Below are 18,290 nucleotides of genomic sequence, written 5' to 3'. Positions count from 1 at the left end.
TGTTCTCGAACCCGTAGGGTCCGCACGCTTAAGGTTTCGATGATAGTTATATTATGAGTTTATACGTTTTGATGTACCGAAGGTTGTTTGGAGTCCCGGATGTGATCACGGACTTGACGAGGAGTCTCGAAATGGTCGAGACATAAAGATTGATATATTGGAAGCCTATGTTTGGATATCGGAAGTGTTCCGGGTGAAATCGGGATTTTACCGGAGTACCGGGAGGTTACCGGAACCCCCCGGGAGCTATATGGGCCTTAGTGGGCCTTAGTGGAAGAAGAGGAGAGGCAGCCAGGGCTGGGCCGCGCGCCCCTCCCCCTAGTCCGAATAGGACAAGGAGAGAGGGGGCCGGCGCCCCCCTCCTTCTCTCTCTCTTTTCCACCTCGCGAATCCTATTCCAACTAGGATTGGGGGGGGGGGAGTCCTACTCCCGGAGGGAGTAGGACTCCTCCTGGCGCGCCTCTCCTAGGCCGGCCGCACCCCCCCCCCCCTTGAGCCTTTATATACGGAGGCAGGGGCACCCCAGAGGAACACAAGTTGATCCACGTGATCATATTCTTAGCCGTGTGCGGCGCCCCCCTGCCACCATAGTCCTCGATAATATTGTAGCGGTGCTTAGGCGAAGCCCTGCGACAATAGTACATCAAGATAGTCACCACGCCGTCGTGTTGACGGAACTCTTCCCCGACACTTTGTTGGATCGGAGTCCGGGGATCGTCATCAAGCTGAACGTGTGCTAGAACTCGGAGGTGCCGTAGTTTCGGTGCTTGATCAGTCGGGCCGTGGAGACGTACGACTACATCAACCAAACGCTTTCGTTGTCGATCTACAAGGGTACGTAGATCACACTCTCCCCTCTCGTTGCTATGCATCACCATGATCTTGCGTGTGCGTAGGAATTTTTTGAAATTACTACGTTTCTCAACAAACACATCAAGCCGTCCGACACACGTATGCATGGTTGAGCAAAACATTGCAGAAATGTGGCCCGTGCGTGCCCACAGTCCAGCCACCATGGACGTCTTAAAAAACACATCCAGTGCGCAGATTGGATGTGCGCAACCCGCTAAAAGAAGGCTTCATTGGGAAGGTGGGTACTCCATCATTTTTTATGGAGCGCCGCTACACACTCGTCACTGTGCAACCGATTGTTGCACGATCCAGTCGATCCATCCGCGCATGTGTATGAAGAAGTGGAACACATCCACAGGATAAAGTATCGTCCAACGGTCGTGAACCAAGTATCATCGTGGACTAAACATGTATAAATGGCATTATCGTATTTGTTTTTTAAAACAATTTTATTTCATATGTTTATATACTAATTTTGTAGATATATAATACATAAAGTCATAGTCAAAATTGTGTGACGAAGATCAGAAAAGTCAATCGATGCCTTGTATTTTAGGATGGAGAGAGTATAGCTGGCCAAATGGGCCGGGTCTGGCATGCCGACCCGCAAGCGCGTGATGGGCCAGGCCCGACACGCTCTAATCGGGTCGTGCCAGGCACGCGGCCTGCCTTGGGCCATGCCTGGGCCTGAAGGCTGGGCACGCGGGCCGGCACGACACGACCCATTTATCTTTTTTTATCCAGATGTTTTTATATATATAACACATAAAAAACAGCCCAACGGGCCAAAATCAGCCCAAGAAACTACCTAGCAGGCCATCAGGCTAGTGGGCCAGCGTGCCTGGCGTGCCATCGAGCCGGCCCGTTTGGCTCCTGGGCCGTGCTTGGGCCGAAGGGGGCAGAACGCGGGCCGGCACAGCACGGCCCGACTAATAATCGTGCCATGGCAGGCCGGGCCGTGCCAGGCACGATTAAGATGGGCCGTGCCATGCCAGGCCGGGCCGGCCCGTTTGGCCAGCTATAGGAGAGAGTAGTAATTTGGAGGGGTAAAAAGCAAAGGTGTGGTCGCACGGTCAACAAGAAGTCAAGAAGAGACGAGTCTAGGGCCACGTCACTTTTCCCCATTCTCTCCCTCCTCAGTCCACTTCTCCTCCCAAACAGAGCAAGAGCAGACAATACGGCGGCTGGAAAACACCCAAGAAGAAGAAGAAGAAGAATCGAGAAGGGGAAATGGCGGAATCGAACTCGTACGAGGAGCAGCGCCGGAGGCAGATTGAGGAGAACCGCCGGAAGCTGGAGGAGCTCCGCCTGCACCACCTCTCCGCCGCCGTCCGCGAGGCCGCCGCCAGGCCCAAGCCCAACCCCAAGCCCAGGCCGGTCCGTCAGATCCTCTCCCTTCTTCTTCCTTGCCTCCGGTCGGTCTTCCGTTTCCTTTTCGCCCGTGCCCGTATATATCACTGGTCCGCTCGTCCGGTGTCGCAGAAGCGCAAGGCCCCGGAGCCCGGCGATCTCCGGCGGTCCGGCCGCGTCGCCGGCCTCCCGGAGCAGCCCAACTACCTCGAGGGCGCACTTCAGCGCGACTACCGTGGAGTGTACGAGGCGTATGCCGCTTCGAAAACGCCGACCGCCGAGGAGAGGGCCGGCGCCGTCGCCAAGGCCGAGGAGCTCAAGCGCCGGATCCACCGCATCCGCTGCCCCGCCTTCGTCAGGCCCATGTCCCACCGCATCCTGATGGATGTGATGTGAGGCAATGTGGTTCTTGGATCGGATTGGATGTTGATTTGGTGGGTTATATGCATCATGACAGCAAATCCCCAAGCACTTCATCGAGTATCTCCCGGCGCACGATGAGGCAGCCGTCTTGGTGGACGAGGCGGATGACGAGTTCCACATGATGTACAATGCCCACAGAAAGGGCAAACACTGTCACTACTACCTCGACAAGGGGTGGAGACGGTTTGCTGCTGACCATGACCTTGCCGATGGCGATTGCTTGGTTTTCCACATGACGGAGAGGGTAAAGTTCAAGGTGAGATTCAGCATCTCCTCCATTGCACGGATAAAAACGCCCGACTTTTTACTTTAAGGAACTCCACATTCAGTACGAGTGCGTTTATAACTTGTTTTCTAGCAAAAATTTTGCGGAACCGCTGTGTTCCAAATGTGGCCTTATGATTCTAAAACATTCCTGAAAGTTGCTTGGTGGTGTCATACTCAATAATGCGTTTGTCTGTTGAAACATTGGTTTCAAGTTTATATACATGAGAAAAACCTGGTATGTCTACTGAATAACTAGACTACATACTAGAGTCATTGGTATGTCTTAGCTTAAATTATAAAGTGGGTTATATGCCATATCCATAATTGAAAGTTTGAAACTAGCGAGCTGTGTCTACTTATTCATATACGAGAAATTAGGCTTGTTTGGACTGCCAATTAATTCTACACAGAGTTTGCAGGCAACAATGTTATTGCTCAGCATCCCTACAGTATATACCTTCATTCCAACCAGATCTGAAAGGGCCTCTAGGAATTTTATTTCATTCATAGGCCTTCAATTGTCCAGAGTCATATCTTTTTAGATAGTGGAAGGGATTCTTTTAATGCCTAATCGTCAGGAGGCTGTTTTATCTCACTGCCAAGTGCATATCGTGCAACCTCATTAGTTATGTAAATGATGCAGGTCTACATTTTTAGAGCAAACCCAGACTATGAAAGCAACCAAACTTCCGATGACTCTGATGATGAAGAGTAATAAAGATGTGTGCTTCCAATACAATGTTTGATCGGAGCAGGTACTTTGTTCTTACCATTAATTGTTTCCTATAGGTTAAATTTCTTTCCATCGTTTGCCTAGGTTGAAGTGTACTTGAATTAAATATTTCTTTATCTTTTGCTGAGGCATTGATTTCATAATTGGTCAAGCTCAGTTCGCGAATAAAAAAAACACAAGCCCACTTGCTTATGAGTTATGGCCAAACATGACTGTGTGTCCTGCACTGGAGCTAGATGTTCTGACAAAACACACTGGTCGTTTCTCCCATTTCCCTATTGGTTTGAGATTTCGAGCTTGACAAGTGAAACTGCAACCTTATTTTGTTGCTTACTTATGCTAGCCGTGAAAATACACGGGGAACTGCAGTTTATGTACGAACTTTGAGAATTCTCATCAGTGGCCAAACGCCCAAACTAACCAATTGACATATTGGATGCGCGCGTAGAAAGTAAAAACTGCCGGGATAGTGTTTCTTGATTCGTAGGAGCAGGTTGTCTTAGACCCGATGGACCATGCAAAAGTTCTGCCTGTCTTGCCTCGGTCGGTCCCCTTAGACTCACTTGATCAGCAGTTCTGTAGTAATACCAATTAAAATTCTCTTGTATACGGTTCTGATCTATCCTTATAGATGTTAATATGTCAAATATGTCCTTTGTTGCAGTTTGTAGGAGAAGCTCGCTCTCCGCTGATGTTGGAATCGGCTACCGCGATTTCGTGCTGGTTGCGTGTAGAGTTGCAATCTCAGACCCTGCCATTGTAGCAGACCTGCATTATAACATAGGTTTGATAGGAGTAGCAGGTAACAGCGCGTGGTGCGGACCTTGTATTGGTTGAATTATATGATTGTAGTCTGACGATGATCTCGAGCGCATTTTTTCGTGGCTGTTCCTGTTTGTTTTTGGCTACTAAAATGATCATCCTCTTGATCTTGAGTTCTTGGACACGGACCCCCTGGATAGTGATCATCCTCTTGACCTTGAGTTCTTGAGCGTGTGGATGAGGGCTGCAGGGCGCTTTTCTGGGCTGGTTCTGACGATATTCATGGTGGGAAATGTCCGGTGGCTCGGCAGAAATTCTGCAGGGCAAAGTGTCTTGGTGGCTTGGGAGTAATCGACTTGAACTTGCAGAGTCTGGCATTCCAACTGCAATGGGCTTGGCTGAAGCGCATAGATCTGGCTGCTAGACCTTGGCAAGGGTGGATTGCCCATGCCCTCGGATCTGAAGGTGGAGGCCTTTTTCTGCAGTTTGGTTCATTGGAAGTTGGGTTCTGGCGACAATGTCCTCTTCTGAAATGATCGCCGGATCAATAGGACATGCGCCGACGATATTGCTCCAATCGTCACGGCTCAGGTCAATGCTAGTACAGGAGTCCGGTTAGGGAGGCGGCACATTCGCATTTCTGGATGTGCCAAATGAGCTCCCTACCAAGGGCTTTGTGCACTTCATTCAGTTATGGGATTCAGGCGATTCCTAGGATGAAGGATGTGGCGCTCTGGAAGTGGAGCAGCACTGCTACTTGCCTATTCATTCGCCTCTGCTTGCTTACCAGATGCTCAACGAGGGGGCCATCAAATATTCAAATTTGCTTGTGCCAAGGCTATTTGGAAATCTTGGGCGCCTCTTATAAACTGTAAAAAAATTACTTGGCTTGCACTTCACTATCGTCTATGGACCTCTGATTGTCGGCTGAGAAGAGGGCTGCAGGAACATCCATCCTTGTTCATGCTTCCTGTGCGACCAAGAGGAGGACACCACTGACCATATTTTGATGCAATGTGTTCGTGCTAGGAAGGCGTGGCTTGATGTTTGCAGGCTACACAGCTGGATAGTTCTCTGGTTCCTAGGATGACTGATAATCTACGTACGCGCAAGAGGATCCATAAACATTACCGCTGTTTTAAGAAGTTGCAACATTGTTCAGAAGTTTTCTAGCATATCATTTCAGCTTAACTTGGGACTGGATAGGTGATAGTGTCCTGAAAAAAGAAAGGAAAGGGGATAGGCGACAGAGAAGGTACACTAAAATTTTGGGCTCTTGGAACTAGCTGTTGGAAATATGCCCTAGAGGCAATAATAAAAGCATTATTATTATATTTCTTTGTTCATGATAATTGTCTTTATTCATGCTATAATTGTGTTATCTGGAAATCGTAATACATGTGTGAATAACAGACATCAACATGTCCCTAGTGAGCCTCTAGTTGACTAGCTCGTTGATCAACAGATAGTCATGATTTCCTGACTATGGACACTGGATGTCATTGATAACGAGATCACATCATTAGGAGAATGATGTGATGGACAAGACCCAATCCTAAACATAGCACAAGATCGTATAGTTCGTTTGCTAGAGTTTTGCAATGTCAAAGTATCTTTTCCTTAGACCATGAGATCGTGTAACTCCCGGATACCGTAGGAGTGCTTTGGATATGCCAAACGTCACAACGTAACTGGGTGACTATAAAGGTAGACTACGGGTATCTCCGAAAGTGTCTGTTGGGTGACATGGATCAAGACTGGGATTTGTCACTCCGTATGACGGAGAGGTATCACTGGGCCCACTCGGTAATGCATCATCATAATGAGCTCAGAGTGACCAAGTGTCTGGTCACGGGATCATGCATCACGGTACGAGTAAAGTGACTTGCCGGTAACGAGATTGAACGAGGTATTGGGATACCGACGATCGAATCTCGGGCAAGTAACATATCGATGGACAAAGGGAATAGTGTACGGGGTTGATTGAATCCTCGACATCGTGGTTCATCCGATGAGATCATCGTGGAGCATGTGGGAGCCAACATGGGTATCCAGATCCCGCTGTTGGTTATTGACCGGAGAGTCGTCTCGGTCATGTCTGCTTGTCTCCCGAACCCGTAGGGTCTACACACTTAAGGTTCGGTTACGCTAGGGTTGTAGGGATATGTATATGCAGTAACCCGAATGTTGTTCGGAGTCCCGGATGAGATCCCGGACGTCACGAGGAGTTCCGGAATGGTCCGGAGGTAAAGATTTATATATGGGAAGCCCTGTTTCGGGCATCGGGACAAGTTTCGGGGTTATCGGTATTGTACCGGGACCACCGGAAGGGTCCCGGGGGTCCACCGGGTGGGTCCACCTGTCCCGGGGGGCCACATGGGCTGTAAGGGGGTGCGCCTTGGCCTAATGGGCCAAGGGCACCAGCCCCACATAGGCCCATGCGCCTAGGGTTTAAGGGGGGAAGAGTCCTAGGAGGGTAAGGCACCTCCTAGGTGCCTTGGGGGGAAGGGAAACCCCCCTAGGCCGCCGCACCCCCTAGGAGATTGGATCTCCTAGGGCCGGCCACCCCCCCTTGGCACCCCTATATATAGTGGGGGAGAGGAGGGACTTCATACCTGAACGCCTCGGCCTTTGGTTGCCTCCTTCTCCCTCCCCAACACCTCCTCCACCTCCATAGTGCTTAGCGAAGCTCTGCCGGAGTACTGCAGCTCCATCAACACCACGCCGTCGTGCTGCTGCTGGTGCCATCTCCCTCAACCTCTCCTCCCTCCCTTGCTGGATCAAGAAGGAGGAGACGTGGCTGTTCCGTACGTGTGTTGAACGCGGAGGTGCCGTCCGTTCGGCGCTGGTCATCGGTGATTTGGATCACGTCGAGTACGACTACATCATCACCGTTCTTTTGAACGCTTCCGCTCGCGATCTACAAAGGTATGTAGATGCATCTAATCACTCGTTGCTAGCTGAACTCCTAGATGATCTTGGTGAAACGAGTAGGAAAATTTTTGTTTTCTGCAACGTTCCCCAACAGTGGCATCATGAGCTAGGTCTATGCGTAGTTCTTCTTGCGCGAGTAGAACATAATTTGTTGTGGGCGTAGATTTGTCAACTTTCTTGCCGTTACTAGTCCTTTCTTGCTTCAGCGGTATTGTGGGATGAAGCGGCCCGGACCAACCTTACATGTACGCTTACGTGAGACCGGTTCCACCGACTAACATGCACTAGTTGCATAAGGTGGCTGGCGGGTGTCTGTCTCTCCTACTTTAGTTGGAGCGGAATCGATGAACAGGGTCCTTATGAAGGGTAAATAGAAGTTGACAAATCACGTTGTGGCTTTAACGTAGGTAAGAAAACGTTCTTGCTAGAACCCTAATTCAGCCACGTAAAACTTGCAACAACAATTAGAGGACGTCTAACTTGTTTTTGCAGCAAGTGGTTTGTGATATGATATGGCCAAAGTTGTGATGAATGATGAATGATCTATATGTGATGTATGAGATGTTCATGCTATTGTAATAGGATTCACGACTTGCATGTCGATGAGTATGACAACCGGCAGGAGCCATAGGAGTTGTCTTTATTCTTTTATATGACCTGCGTGTCATCAAGAAACGCCATGTAAATTACTTTACTTTATTGCTAAACGCGTTAGCCATAGTAGTAGAAGTAATAGTTGGCGAGCAATTTCATGGAGACACGATGATGGAGATCATGGTGTCAAGCCGGTGACAAGATGATCATGGAGCCCCAAGATGGAGATCAAAGGAGCTATGTGATATTGGCCATATCATGTCACGTTTATTATTTGATTGCATGTGATGTTTATCATGTTTTGCATCTTGTTTACTTAGAACGACGGTAGTAAATAAGATGATCCCTCACAATAATTTCAAGAAGTGTTCCCCCTAACTGTGCACCGTTGCGACAGTTCGCTGTTTCAAAACACCACGTGATGATCGGGTGTTTTATTCAGACGTTCACATACAACGGGTGTAAGACAGATTTACACATGCAAACACTTAGGTTGACTTGACGAGCCTAGCATGTACAGACATGGCCTCGGAACACAGAAGACCGAAAGGTCGAGCATGAGTCGTATAGAAGATACGATCAACATGAAGATGTTCACCGATGTTGACTAGTCCGTCTCACGTGATGATCGGACACGGTCTAGTTTAACTCGGATCATGTAATACTTAGATGACCAGAGGGATGTCTAATCTAAGTGGGAGTTCACTAATAATTTGATTAGTTGAACTTAATTATCATGAACTTAGTCTAAAATCTTTGCAATATGTCTTGTAGATCAAATGGCCAACGTAGTCCTCAACTTCAACGCGTTCCTAGAGAAAACTAAGCTGAAAGACGATGGCAGCAACTATACGGACTGGGTCCGGAACCTGAGGATCATCCTCATAGCTGCCAAGAAAGATTATGTCCTACAAGCACCGCTTGGTGACGCACCCGTTCTCCCTGCGGAACAAGACGTTATGAACGCTTGGCAGGCACGTTTCGATGACTACTCCCTCGTTCAGTGCGGCATGCTTTACAGCCTAGAGCCGGGGCTCCAAAAGCGTTTTGAGAGACATGGAGCATATGAGATGTTCGAAGAGCTGAAAATGGTTTTCCAAGCTCATGCCCGGGTCGAGAGATATGAAGTCTCCGACAAATTCTTTAGCTGTAAGATGGAGGAAAACAGTTCTGTCAGTGAGCACATACTCACTATGTCTGGGTTGCATAACCGCTTGACTCAGCTGGGAGTTAATCTCCCGGATGATGCGGTCATTGACAGAATCCTCCAGTCGCTTCCACCAAGCTACAAGAGCTTTGTGATGAACTTCAATATGCAGGGGATGGAAAAGACCATTCCTGAAGTATTTGCTATGCTGAAATCAGCAGAGGTAGAAGTCAGAAAGGAACATCAAGTGTTGATGGTCAATAAAACCACTAAGTTCAAGAAAGGCAAGGGTAAAAAGAACTTCAAGAAGGACGGCAAGGAGGTTGCCGCGCCCGGCAAGCAAGCTGCTGGGAAGAAGCCAAAGAATGGACCCAAGCCCGAGACTGAGTGCTTTTATTGCAAGGGAAGCGGTCACTGGAAGCGGAACTGCCCTAAGTACTTAGCGGATAAGAAGGCCGGCAAAACAAAAGGTATATGTGATATACATGTAATTGATGTGTACCTTACTAGTGCCCGTAGTAGCTCCTGGGTATTTGATACCGGTGCAGTTGCTCACATTTGTAACTCAAAGCAGGGGCTGCGGAATAAGCGGAAACTGGCAAAGGACGAGGTGACGATGCGCGTCGGGAATGGTTCCAAGGTCAATGTGATCGCCGTCGGCACGCTACCTCTGCATCTCCCTTCGGGATTAGTTTTAAACCTTAATAATTGTTATTTAGTGCCAGCTTTGAGCATGAACATTGTATCGGGATCTCGTTTAATTCGAGATGGCTACTCTTTTAAATCTGAGAATAATGGTTGTTCCATTTTTATGAGAGATATGTTTTATGGTCATGCTCCTATGGTGAATGGTTTATTCCTTATGAATCTCGAACGTGATGCTACACATATTCATAATGTGAGTACCAAAAGAAGTAAGGTTGATAATGATAGTCCCACATACTTGTGGCACTGCCGCCTTGGTCACATAGGTGTTAAACGCATGAAGAAGCTCCATGCTGATGGACTTTTAGAGTCTCTTGATTATGAATCATTTGACACGTGCGAACCATGCCTTATGGGTAAAATGACCAAGACTCCGTTCTCAGGAACAATGGAGCGAGCAACCGACTTATTGGAAATCATACATACTGATGTGTGCGGTCCGATGAGTATTGAGGCTCGCGGTGGCTATCGTTATGTTCTCACCCTCACTGATGATTTAAGTAGGTATGGGTATATCTACTTAATGAAACACAAGTCTGAAACCTTTGAAAAGTTCAAGGAATTTCAGAGTGAGGTTGAAAATCAACGTGACAGGAAAATCAAGTTTCTACGATCAGATCGTGGAGGAGAATACTTGAGTCACGAGTTTGGGGCACACTTAAGAAAATGTGGAATAGTTTCACAACTCACGCCGCCTGGAACACCTCAGCGTAATGGTGTGTCCGAACGTCGTAATCGCACTCTGTTAGATATGGTGCGATCTATGATGGCTCTTACCGATTTACCGCTTTCTTTTTGGGGCTATGCTTTAGAGACTGCCGCATTCACTTTAAATAGGGCTCCGTCGAAATCCGTTGAGACGACACCGTATGAATTATGGTTTGGGAAGAAACCTAAGCTGTCGTTTCTAAAAGTTTGGGGATGCGGTGCTTATGTCAAGAAACTTCAACCTGAAAAGCTCGAACCCAAATCGGAAAAATGCGTCTTCATAGGGTACCCAAAAGAAACTATTGGGTACACCTTCTACCTCAGATCCGAAGGCAAGATCTTTGTTGCCAAGAATGGGTCCTTTCTGGAGAAAGAGTTTCTCTCGAAAGAAGTAAGTGGGAGGAAAGTAGAGCTTGATGAAGTATTACCTCTTGAACCGGAAAATGGCGCAACTCAAGAAAATGTTCCTGAGGTGCCTGCACCGACTAGAGAGGAAGTTAATGATCAAGATACTTCTGATCAAGCCCCTACTGAAATCCGAAGGTCCACAAGGACACGTTCCGCACCAGAGTGGTACGGCAACCCTGTCTTGGAAATCATGTTGTTAGACAACGGTGAACCTTCGAACTATGAGGAAGCGATGGCGGGACCAGATTCCGACAAATGGCTGGAAGCCATGAAATCCGAGATAGGATCCATGTATGAAAACAAAGTATGGACTTTGACTGACTTGCCCGTTGAGCGGCGAGCCATAGAAAATAAATGGATCTTTAAGAGGAAGACAGACGCGGATGGTAATGTGACCATCTATAAAGCTCGGCTTGTCGCTAAGGGTTATCGACAAGTTCAAGGGGTTGACTACGATGAGACTTTCTCACCGGTAGCGAAGCTGAAGTCCGTCCGAATCATGTTAGCAATTGCCGCATTCTATGATTACGAAATATGGCAAATGGACGTCAAAACGGCATTCCTTAATGGTTTCCTTAAGGAAGAATTGTATATGATGCAGCCGGAAGGTTTTGTCGATCCTAAGAATGCTGACAAAGTGTGCAAGCTCCAACGCTCGATTTATGGGCTGGTGCAAGCATCTCGGAGTTGGAACATTCGCTTTGATGAGATGATCAAAGCGTTTGGGTTTACACAGACTTATGGAGAAGCCTGCGTTTACAAGAAAGTGAGTGGGAGCTCTGTAGCATTTCTCATATTATATGTAGATGACATACTTTTGATGGGAAATGATATAGAACTCTTGGACAGCATCAAGGCCTACTTGAATAAAAGTTTTTCAATGAAGGACCTTGGAGAAGCTGCTTATATATTAGGCATCAAAATCTATAGAGATAGATCAAGACGCCTCATAGGTCTTTCACAAAGCACATACCTTGATAAGATATTGAAGAAGTTCAATATGGATCAATCCAAGAAGGGGTTCTTGCCTGTGTTGCAAGGTATGAAATTGAGCTCAGCTCAATGTCCGACCACGGCAGAAGATATAGAAGAGATGAGCGTCATCCCCTATGCCTCAGCCATAGGTTTTATTATGTATGCCATGCTGTGTACCAGACCTGATGTAAACCTTGCCGTAAGTTTGGTAGGAAGGTACCAAAGTAATCCCGGCAAGGAACACTGGACAGCGGTCAAGAATATCCTAAAGTACCTGAAAAGGACTAAGGAAATGTTTCCTGTTTATGGAGGTGACGAAGAGCTCGTCGTAAAGGGTTACGTCGACGCTAGCTTCGACACAGATCTGGATGACTCTAAGTCACAAACCGGATACGTGTATATTTTGAATGGTGGGGCAGTGAGCTGGTGCAGTTGCAAGCAAAGCGTCGTGGCGGGATCTACATGTGAAGCGGAGTACATGGCAACCTCGGAGGCAGCACATGAAGCAATATGGGTGAAGGAGTTCATCACCGACCTAGGAGTCATACCCAATGCGTCGGGGCCGATCAAGCTCTTCTGTGACAACACTGGAGCTATTGCACTTGCCAAGGAGCCCAGGTTTCACAAGAAGACAAGGCACATCAAGCGTCGCTTCAACTCCATTCGTGAAAATGTTCAAGATGGAGACATAGAGATTTGTAAAGTACATACAGACCTGAATGTAGCAGATCCGTTGACTAAACCTCTCCCTAGAGCAAAACATGATCAACACCAGAATTCCATGGGTGTTCGATTCATCGCAATGTAACTAGATTATTGACTCTAGTGCAAGTGGGAGACTGTTGGAAATACGCCCTAGAGGCAATAATAAAAGCATTATTATTATATTTCCTTGTTCATGATAATTGTCTTTATTCATGCTATAATTGTGTTATCTGGAAATCGTAATACATGTGTGAATAACAGACATCAACATGTCCCTAGTGAGCCTCTAGTTGACTAGCTTGTTGATCAACAGATAGTCATGATTTCCTGACTATGGACACTGGATGTCATTGATAACGAGATCACATCATTAGGAGAATGATGTGATGGACAAGACCCAATCCTAAACATAGCACAAGATCGTATAGTTCGTTTGCTAGAGTTTTGCAATGTCAAAGTATCTTTTCCTTAGACCATGAGATCGTGTAACTCCCGGATACCGTAGGAGTGCTTTGGGTATGCCAAACGTCACAACGTAACTGGGTGACTATAAAGGTAGACTACGGGTATCTCCGAAAGTGTCTGTTGGGTGACATGGATCAAGACTGGGATTTGTCACTCCGTATGACGGAGAGGTATCACTGGGCCCACTCGGTAATGCATCATCATAATGAGCTCAGAGTGACCAAGTGTCTGGTCACGGGATCATGCATTACGGTACGAGTAAAGTGACTTGCCGGTAACGAGATTGAACGAGGTATTGGGATACCGACGATCGAATCTCGGGCAAGTAACATATCGATGGACAAAGGGAATAGTGTACGGGGTTGATTGAATCCTCGACATCGTGGTTCATCCGATGAGATCATCGTGGAGCATGTGGGAGCCAACATGGGTATCCAGATCCCGCTGTTGGTTATTGACCGGAGAGTCGTCTCGGTCATGTCTGCTTGTCTCCCGAACCCGTAGGGTCTACACACTTAAGGTTCGGTTACGCTAGGGTTGTAGGGATATGTATATGCAGTAACCCGAATGTTGTTCGGAGTCCCGGATGAGATCCCGGACGTCACGAGGAGTTCCGGAATGGTCCGGAGGTAAAGATTTATATATGGGAAGTCCTGTTTCGGGCATCGGGACAAGTTTCGGGGTTATCGGTATTGTACCGGGACCACCGGAAGGGTCCCGGGGGTCCACCGGGTGGGTCCACCTGTCCCGGGGGGCCACATGGGCTGTAAGGGGGTGCGCCTTGGCCTAATGGGCCAAGGGCACCAGCCCCACATAGGCCCATGCGCCTAGGGTTTAAGGGGGAAGAGTCCTAGGAGGGTAAGGCACCTCCTAGGTGCCTTGGGGGGGAGGGAAACCCCCCTAGGCCGCCGCACCCCCTAGGAGATTGGATCTCCTAGGGCCGGCCACCCCCCCTTGGCACCCCTATATATAGTGGGGGAGAGGAGGGACTTCATACCTGAACGCCTCGGCCTTTGGTTGCCTCCTTCTCCCTCCCCAACACCTCCTCCACCTCCATAGTGCTTAGCGAAGCTCTGCCGGAGTACTGCAGCTCCATCAACACCACGCCGTCGTGCTGCTGCTGGTGCCATCTCCCTCAACCTCTCCTCCCTCCCTTGCTGGATCAAGAAGGAGGAGACGTGGCTGTTCCGTACGTGTGTTGAACGCGGAGGTGCCGTCCGTTCGGCGCTGGTCATCGGTGATTTGGATCACGTCGAGTACGACTACATCATCACCGTTCTTTTGAACGCTTCCGCTCGCGATCTACAAAGGTATGTAGATGCATCTAATCACTCGTTGCTAGATGAACTCCTAGATGATCTTGGTGAAACGAGTAGGAAAATTTTTGTTTTCTGCAACGTTCCCCAACACTAGCTAGGGGTAGAAGTTGAACTATCGTTTTCAGTCAAGAAATCAAGATAAGTGTAGCTGCGCTGCCATTTGATTTTTTGCTCTCTTTTTCCAGTTCAGTGCGCAGTTGGTGGGCAACTGTATGATCAAGAGACCGTGACATGTTCTCAAACTTACTCAACTTGCTCTGTAAAAAGTTTGACTAGCTAGTATCATCTCAAAACCCATAAAAGCAGAGTTCTTTCTTTGTGTGTGAAAACCCATAGCATCGGAAGCGAATCACAGTCGATTTTCTTCCTTTTCGTTACCCTCCTTCGACGAAGGGGTTGAAGGAGGGTAACAAATATGTGCTCAACCTAGGATCTCTGATCCGGTTCTGCCTTGTGAGGGAGCATAGGAGACATCTGGAAGGAAAGCATGACCCCTACAAGTCCAGTTTCTGGGGGATGTCGCCACAAGCTAGACAACAAACTCGATGTACATATGGTGTCTTAATCAAAGCCTATCATGCACCTTGGTTATATATGTTTCTCTTTTTTTTAATTTGTTGTTGCAAATATCAGTGCCAATTTCTCCGTGGATTTCTGAAGATAAGATACGGTGTCGTGGAAAGCGATCGAGGCGATTGGCCCACCCAGGTTTGGCCTGTCCTTGCAAGTGGGAGGCTTTTTTTCCACTTTCCTGTCTGGAATAGGATTCTCAGTCCACTAGTTTTCTTACAGGAATCGAATTCAAAGTCTCCTTCCTTTTTCTTATTTGTTTACTTGTGAATTATTGCCTCTAAAATACCATGATCAGAGAGAAAGAAGGCCATGAACTTCTCAGATCATTAGTCTTTGATGAGCACGTTTCAACAACCTTCTCCAGACGAGGAGACATGGAAAAGATGCTCATGTCATGGTCTCACACAACAAGCATATGACAAAGAGTACCCTCCCTTGTGATCTGGACCCTGAAGAAAAGCATGATGAACTCCAGGATCCAGGCTGGTTCCCAACAACCTTTTCCAGATCAAAAGGACAAGACAAGGAAGAAAGATCATCCCATAGTCCACACCAGCACATACTAGAATTAAGAACCATGGCTGGTTCTTCCTCTGCATATTGCAGGAATTAACACCATGGTTTTGGATGCAAAGAAGAAACCAACAGGGCAAGGAACAACCGAAGAGACATGCCATGGAAAGGAGGAACAGTTCTTTTTACTAGCTCATAGTCTCATACACACATAGCTTTTCACAGGCTCTTGGTACAGAATTTCTGGAGAGAAACGAAAAACAGGTTCATGGCTACAACAAAGCTGCAGCTCTTGCGCAGCTTCAACAACCCATCAACGCCGTTATGCACGAACCCGTCAGGGCGAGATCTCCCCATGCATGCATGCATGCATCTCTCCCAAGAGAAACATGAATGAACAAATAACTCAAGCACCACATCTTCTTCTTCTCCCGATCTAGTCCCAGTTTTTAATTGGTCCTTGATGAGTTCATGTTCAGTTCATGGTCCATACGGCCACATATATATATGTACGTAGTAGTCCATATTTTTGTTGAGGTGCAGTTGCAGATCCGGCCAAGGCATGGCCGTGCGCGCGTGCACTTGCTTTTTCCGTTTATGTGTGGCCCCAGGGGGCCAAGAACATGACCCTCCTGATGGGGTCCTCGGCGGCGGCCAAGCCCCGGCAGTCGGCGCCGTGGGCCGGCTGCGCCACCGGCTCGGCGGTCACAGCCGAGGAGGCCGCCGGCGGCCTCGCGGCGCCGTGGCCGCCGGTGCCCGTGGTGCCCGCGGCGGGTGTCCACCGGAGCTTGTCACGAAGGGCCTGCTTGACCTCGTGAGCCCAGGAGGCGCCGGCGGCGGCCTCCCCGGTGAAGTGAGGGGGCTTCATGGCAGAAAGATGAGGACTGGAGGAGGAAGGCTCGCTGCTTGTGCGTGTGCAGGCCGGGAGGAAGAGGGAGAGCGGTGGTAGATTTCTCTCCACAAGGCTTCGCCCAGGGGTGGCATTTATAGGCGGAGAAGAGGCGCCACTCCACTCGCTAAGCTAGAAAAAGAAGAAGATGCAAATTCGAACCCTAATAGCTACACGCACTATGTATATTGTGTATGGGAAGCTTTGATTTGGTGTTGTTTGTGATTGTTAATTAGGGCTTAAGTAGCTGTCAGCGGGGGCGTTGTTAATTAACCAAGGTGAAGGTGGTTGCCCGATTGCTCTTGGCGGCCTCTTGAAAAATGGATATTTTTTCTTCGTCCTGGCAAGTGGATATTTTCTTGTGGTGCTTTATAAAAAGGTTAAAATATGTTGTTCGTTGGGTCCCACCGTGTCTCCCACTAGATATAGTCTCCGTGATTATGATATTGCCATGTCCTTTTAGTTCATTTTTTCCCCTAGTAATCCAAAGTTGCATCTCATACACCAGCAATACCCTCATCCTTATGAACTCACGCACACACATGTTATATTTATAAGAACCTCTGAGATCTTGAAATTAACAAAATCGCCACCGACGCATTTATAGTTGACGGAAACATCTTCCCTCATTGAACACATAACACCGGAAGGCCTAAAATAAATGCAGAAAAATATGAGCACTAATATCAGGTCTGAAACTTGAACTCTTAGTCCTAGTTAAGACCTGTGATATGAGAGTAATTCTTTCTGAGTTGATAAGAAGAAAGATAAATCTGGCTCTCACAATTGCGTGAAAGTTCCATTGACACAGAACAAAACGACATGAACATAAAACATTTTTCCTAAAACAATATCTGAATTTTCTGTTTTTGTTTTGCTTTTTTTAAAGCTTGTAATCTTATTAAAGTCCCAGTCTTGTCCGTCACAAAGCTGCTTCTTTTCAATTTCTTCTTATTGTGACGACCTCCGACTGAGTTGCCGAGAAACATACACAAATGAAAGAAGAAGGTGAATGCTCGCTTCAAAAAAAAATGAAAAAGGTGAAGAGAGTAAACTTTTTTTGTGGTTTCTTTTCCTCTCCATGGTAATTTATTTTTTCTATAAACATCTCTTCATTATTAGCTCAAAATGCTCAAAATTTAGATGTTCAGCACCCTCCAACATTTTACCTCTTCTATTGGGCCTCCTTTACTAAGATTCCTGGCTCCGTCCCTGTTCGGAGGCGATGTTCTCATCTTGGAATGATATTCCGGGTTGAATTATCAGGGTAGAGAGCGGCGATTTGGTGCCCGATCTGAGCCTGGGCATGAATAGTACCGCGATCTAAAATAGAAAGAAAGTTTAAAAAAATTCAATTTCTTTTGTGGTGCAAGATGTTTCTGTACGTGAACTCTGTGCAAAATTTTGTGAAGTTTGGACATTCGAGGGGCTCGTGGCAAAAAAAAAAAAAACAATTTTCGGATGTCCGAGAAACTTTTGAAAATCGCACTGTCCACACCTGATTTTGTTTTCTTTGCTATGAGCTCCTCGAATGTCCAAACTTCATAAAATTTTGCACGGAGTTTACGCACAAAAACATCTTGCACCACAAAAAAAATTGAATTTTTTTGAACTTTCTATTTTAAATTGAGCTACTGCTCACCGGACTCATGTGAGCCCGGGCTCCGGGTTGAATTATCGGGGTATAGAGCAATGGGTGCAATTATTTGACGCCCGTCGTGCTGTCCACCATGCATGCAGGTGCGTGCCAGCTGCCTGCCTACCTGCTACGTATTATTCCATTTTTTTAGCTGCCTACCTGCTATTATTCGAAAGCTTGTAAAACTGAAAATTTCCTATGTGCAACAGCTTGCCCCTATGGACGATGGTGGCCATCGCTCTTGTTAGAATAAATCCCTCTCGTGGTTGGGCCCTCCATCTGGCCAATATTCCAAAAACTGGTGGGACCCGCCGGTCACTCTCACTCAG

General features: G+C 47.4%; 1 protein-coding gene and 1 pseudogene across 1 annotated transcript; one reads left to right on the top strand and one right to left on the bottom strand.

Moving 5' to 3' along the window:
- The first annotated feature begins 1,962 nt into the window (after positions 1–1,962).
- LOC123087770 (B3 domain-containing protein Os06g0194400-like) lies at positions 1,963–5,721 on the top strand (annotated as a pseudogene).
- Positions 5,722–15,598: 9,877 nt separating this feature from the next.
- LOC123087769 (uncharacterized) lies at positions 15,599–16,400 on the bottom strand. Its single transcript, XM_044509877.1, has one exon. It carries the CDS (start codon positions 16,299–16,301, stop codon positions 16,029–16,031), a length of 273 nt encoding a protein of 90 aa, XP_044365812.1. The 5' UTR covers positions 16,302–16,400; the 3' UTR covers positions 15,599–16,028.
- Between the last annotated feature and the right edge of the window lie 1,890 nt (positions 16,401–18,290).

The sequence above is a fragment of the Triticum aestivum genome, chromosome 4A (genome assembly GCF_018294505.1).
Source record: "Triticum aestivum cultivar Chinese Spring chromosome 4A, IWGSC CS RefSeq v2.1, whole genome shotgun sequence".
Taxonomy (NCBI): Eukaryota; Viridiplantae; Streptophyta; class Magnoliopsida; order Poales; family Poaceae; genus Triticum; species Triticum aestivum.
This window is presented reverse-complemented; position numbering and strand designations above follow the sequence as displayed.

Bases quoted from the DNA above. Each gene is read 5' to 3' on its own strand.
- LOC123087769 (XM_044509877.1), bottom strand. From the start codon at position 16,301: ATGAAGCCCCCTCACTTCACCGGGGAGGCCGCCGCCGGCGCCTCCTGG.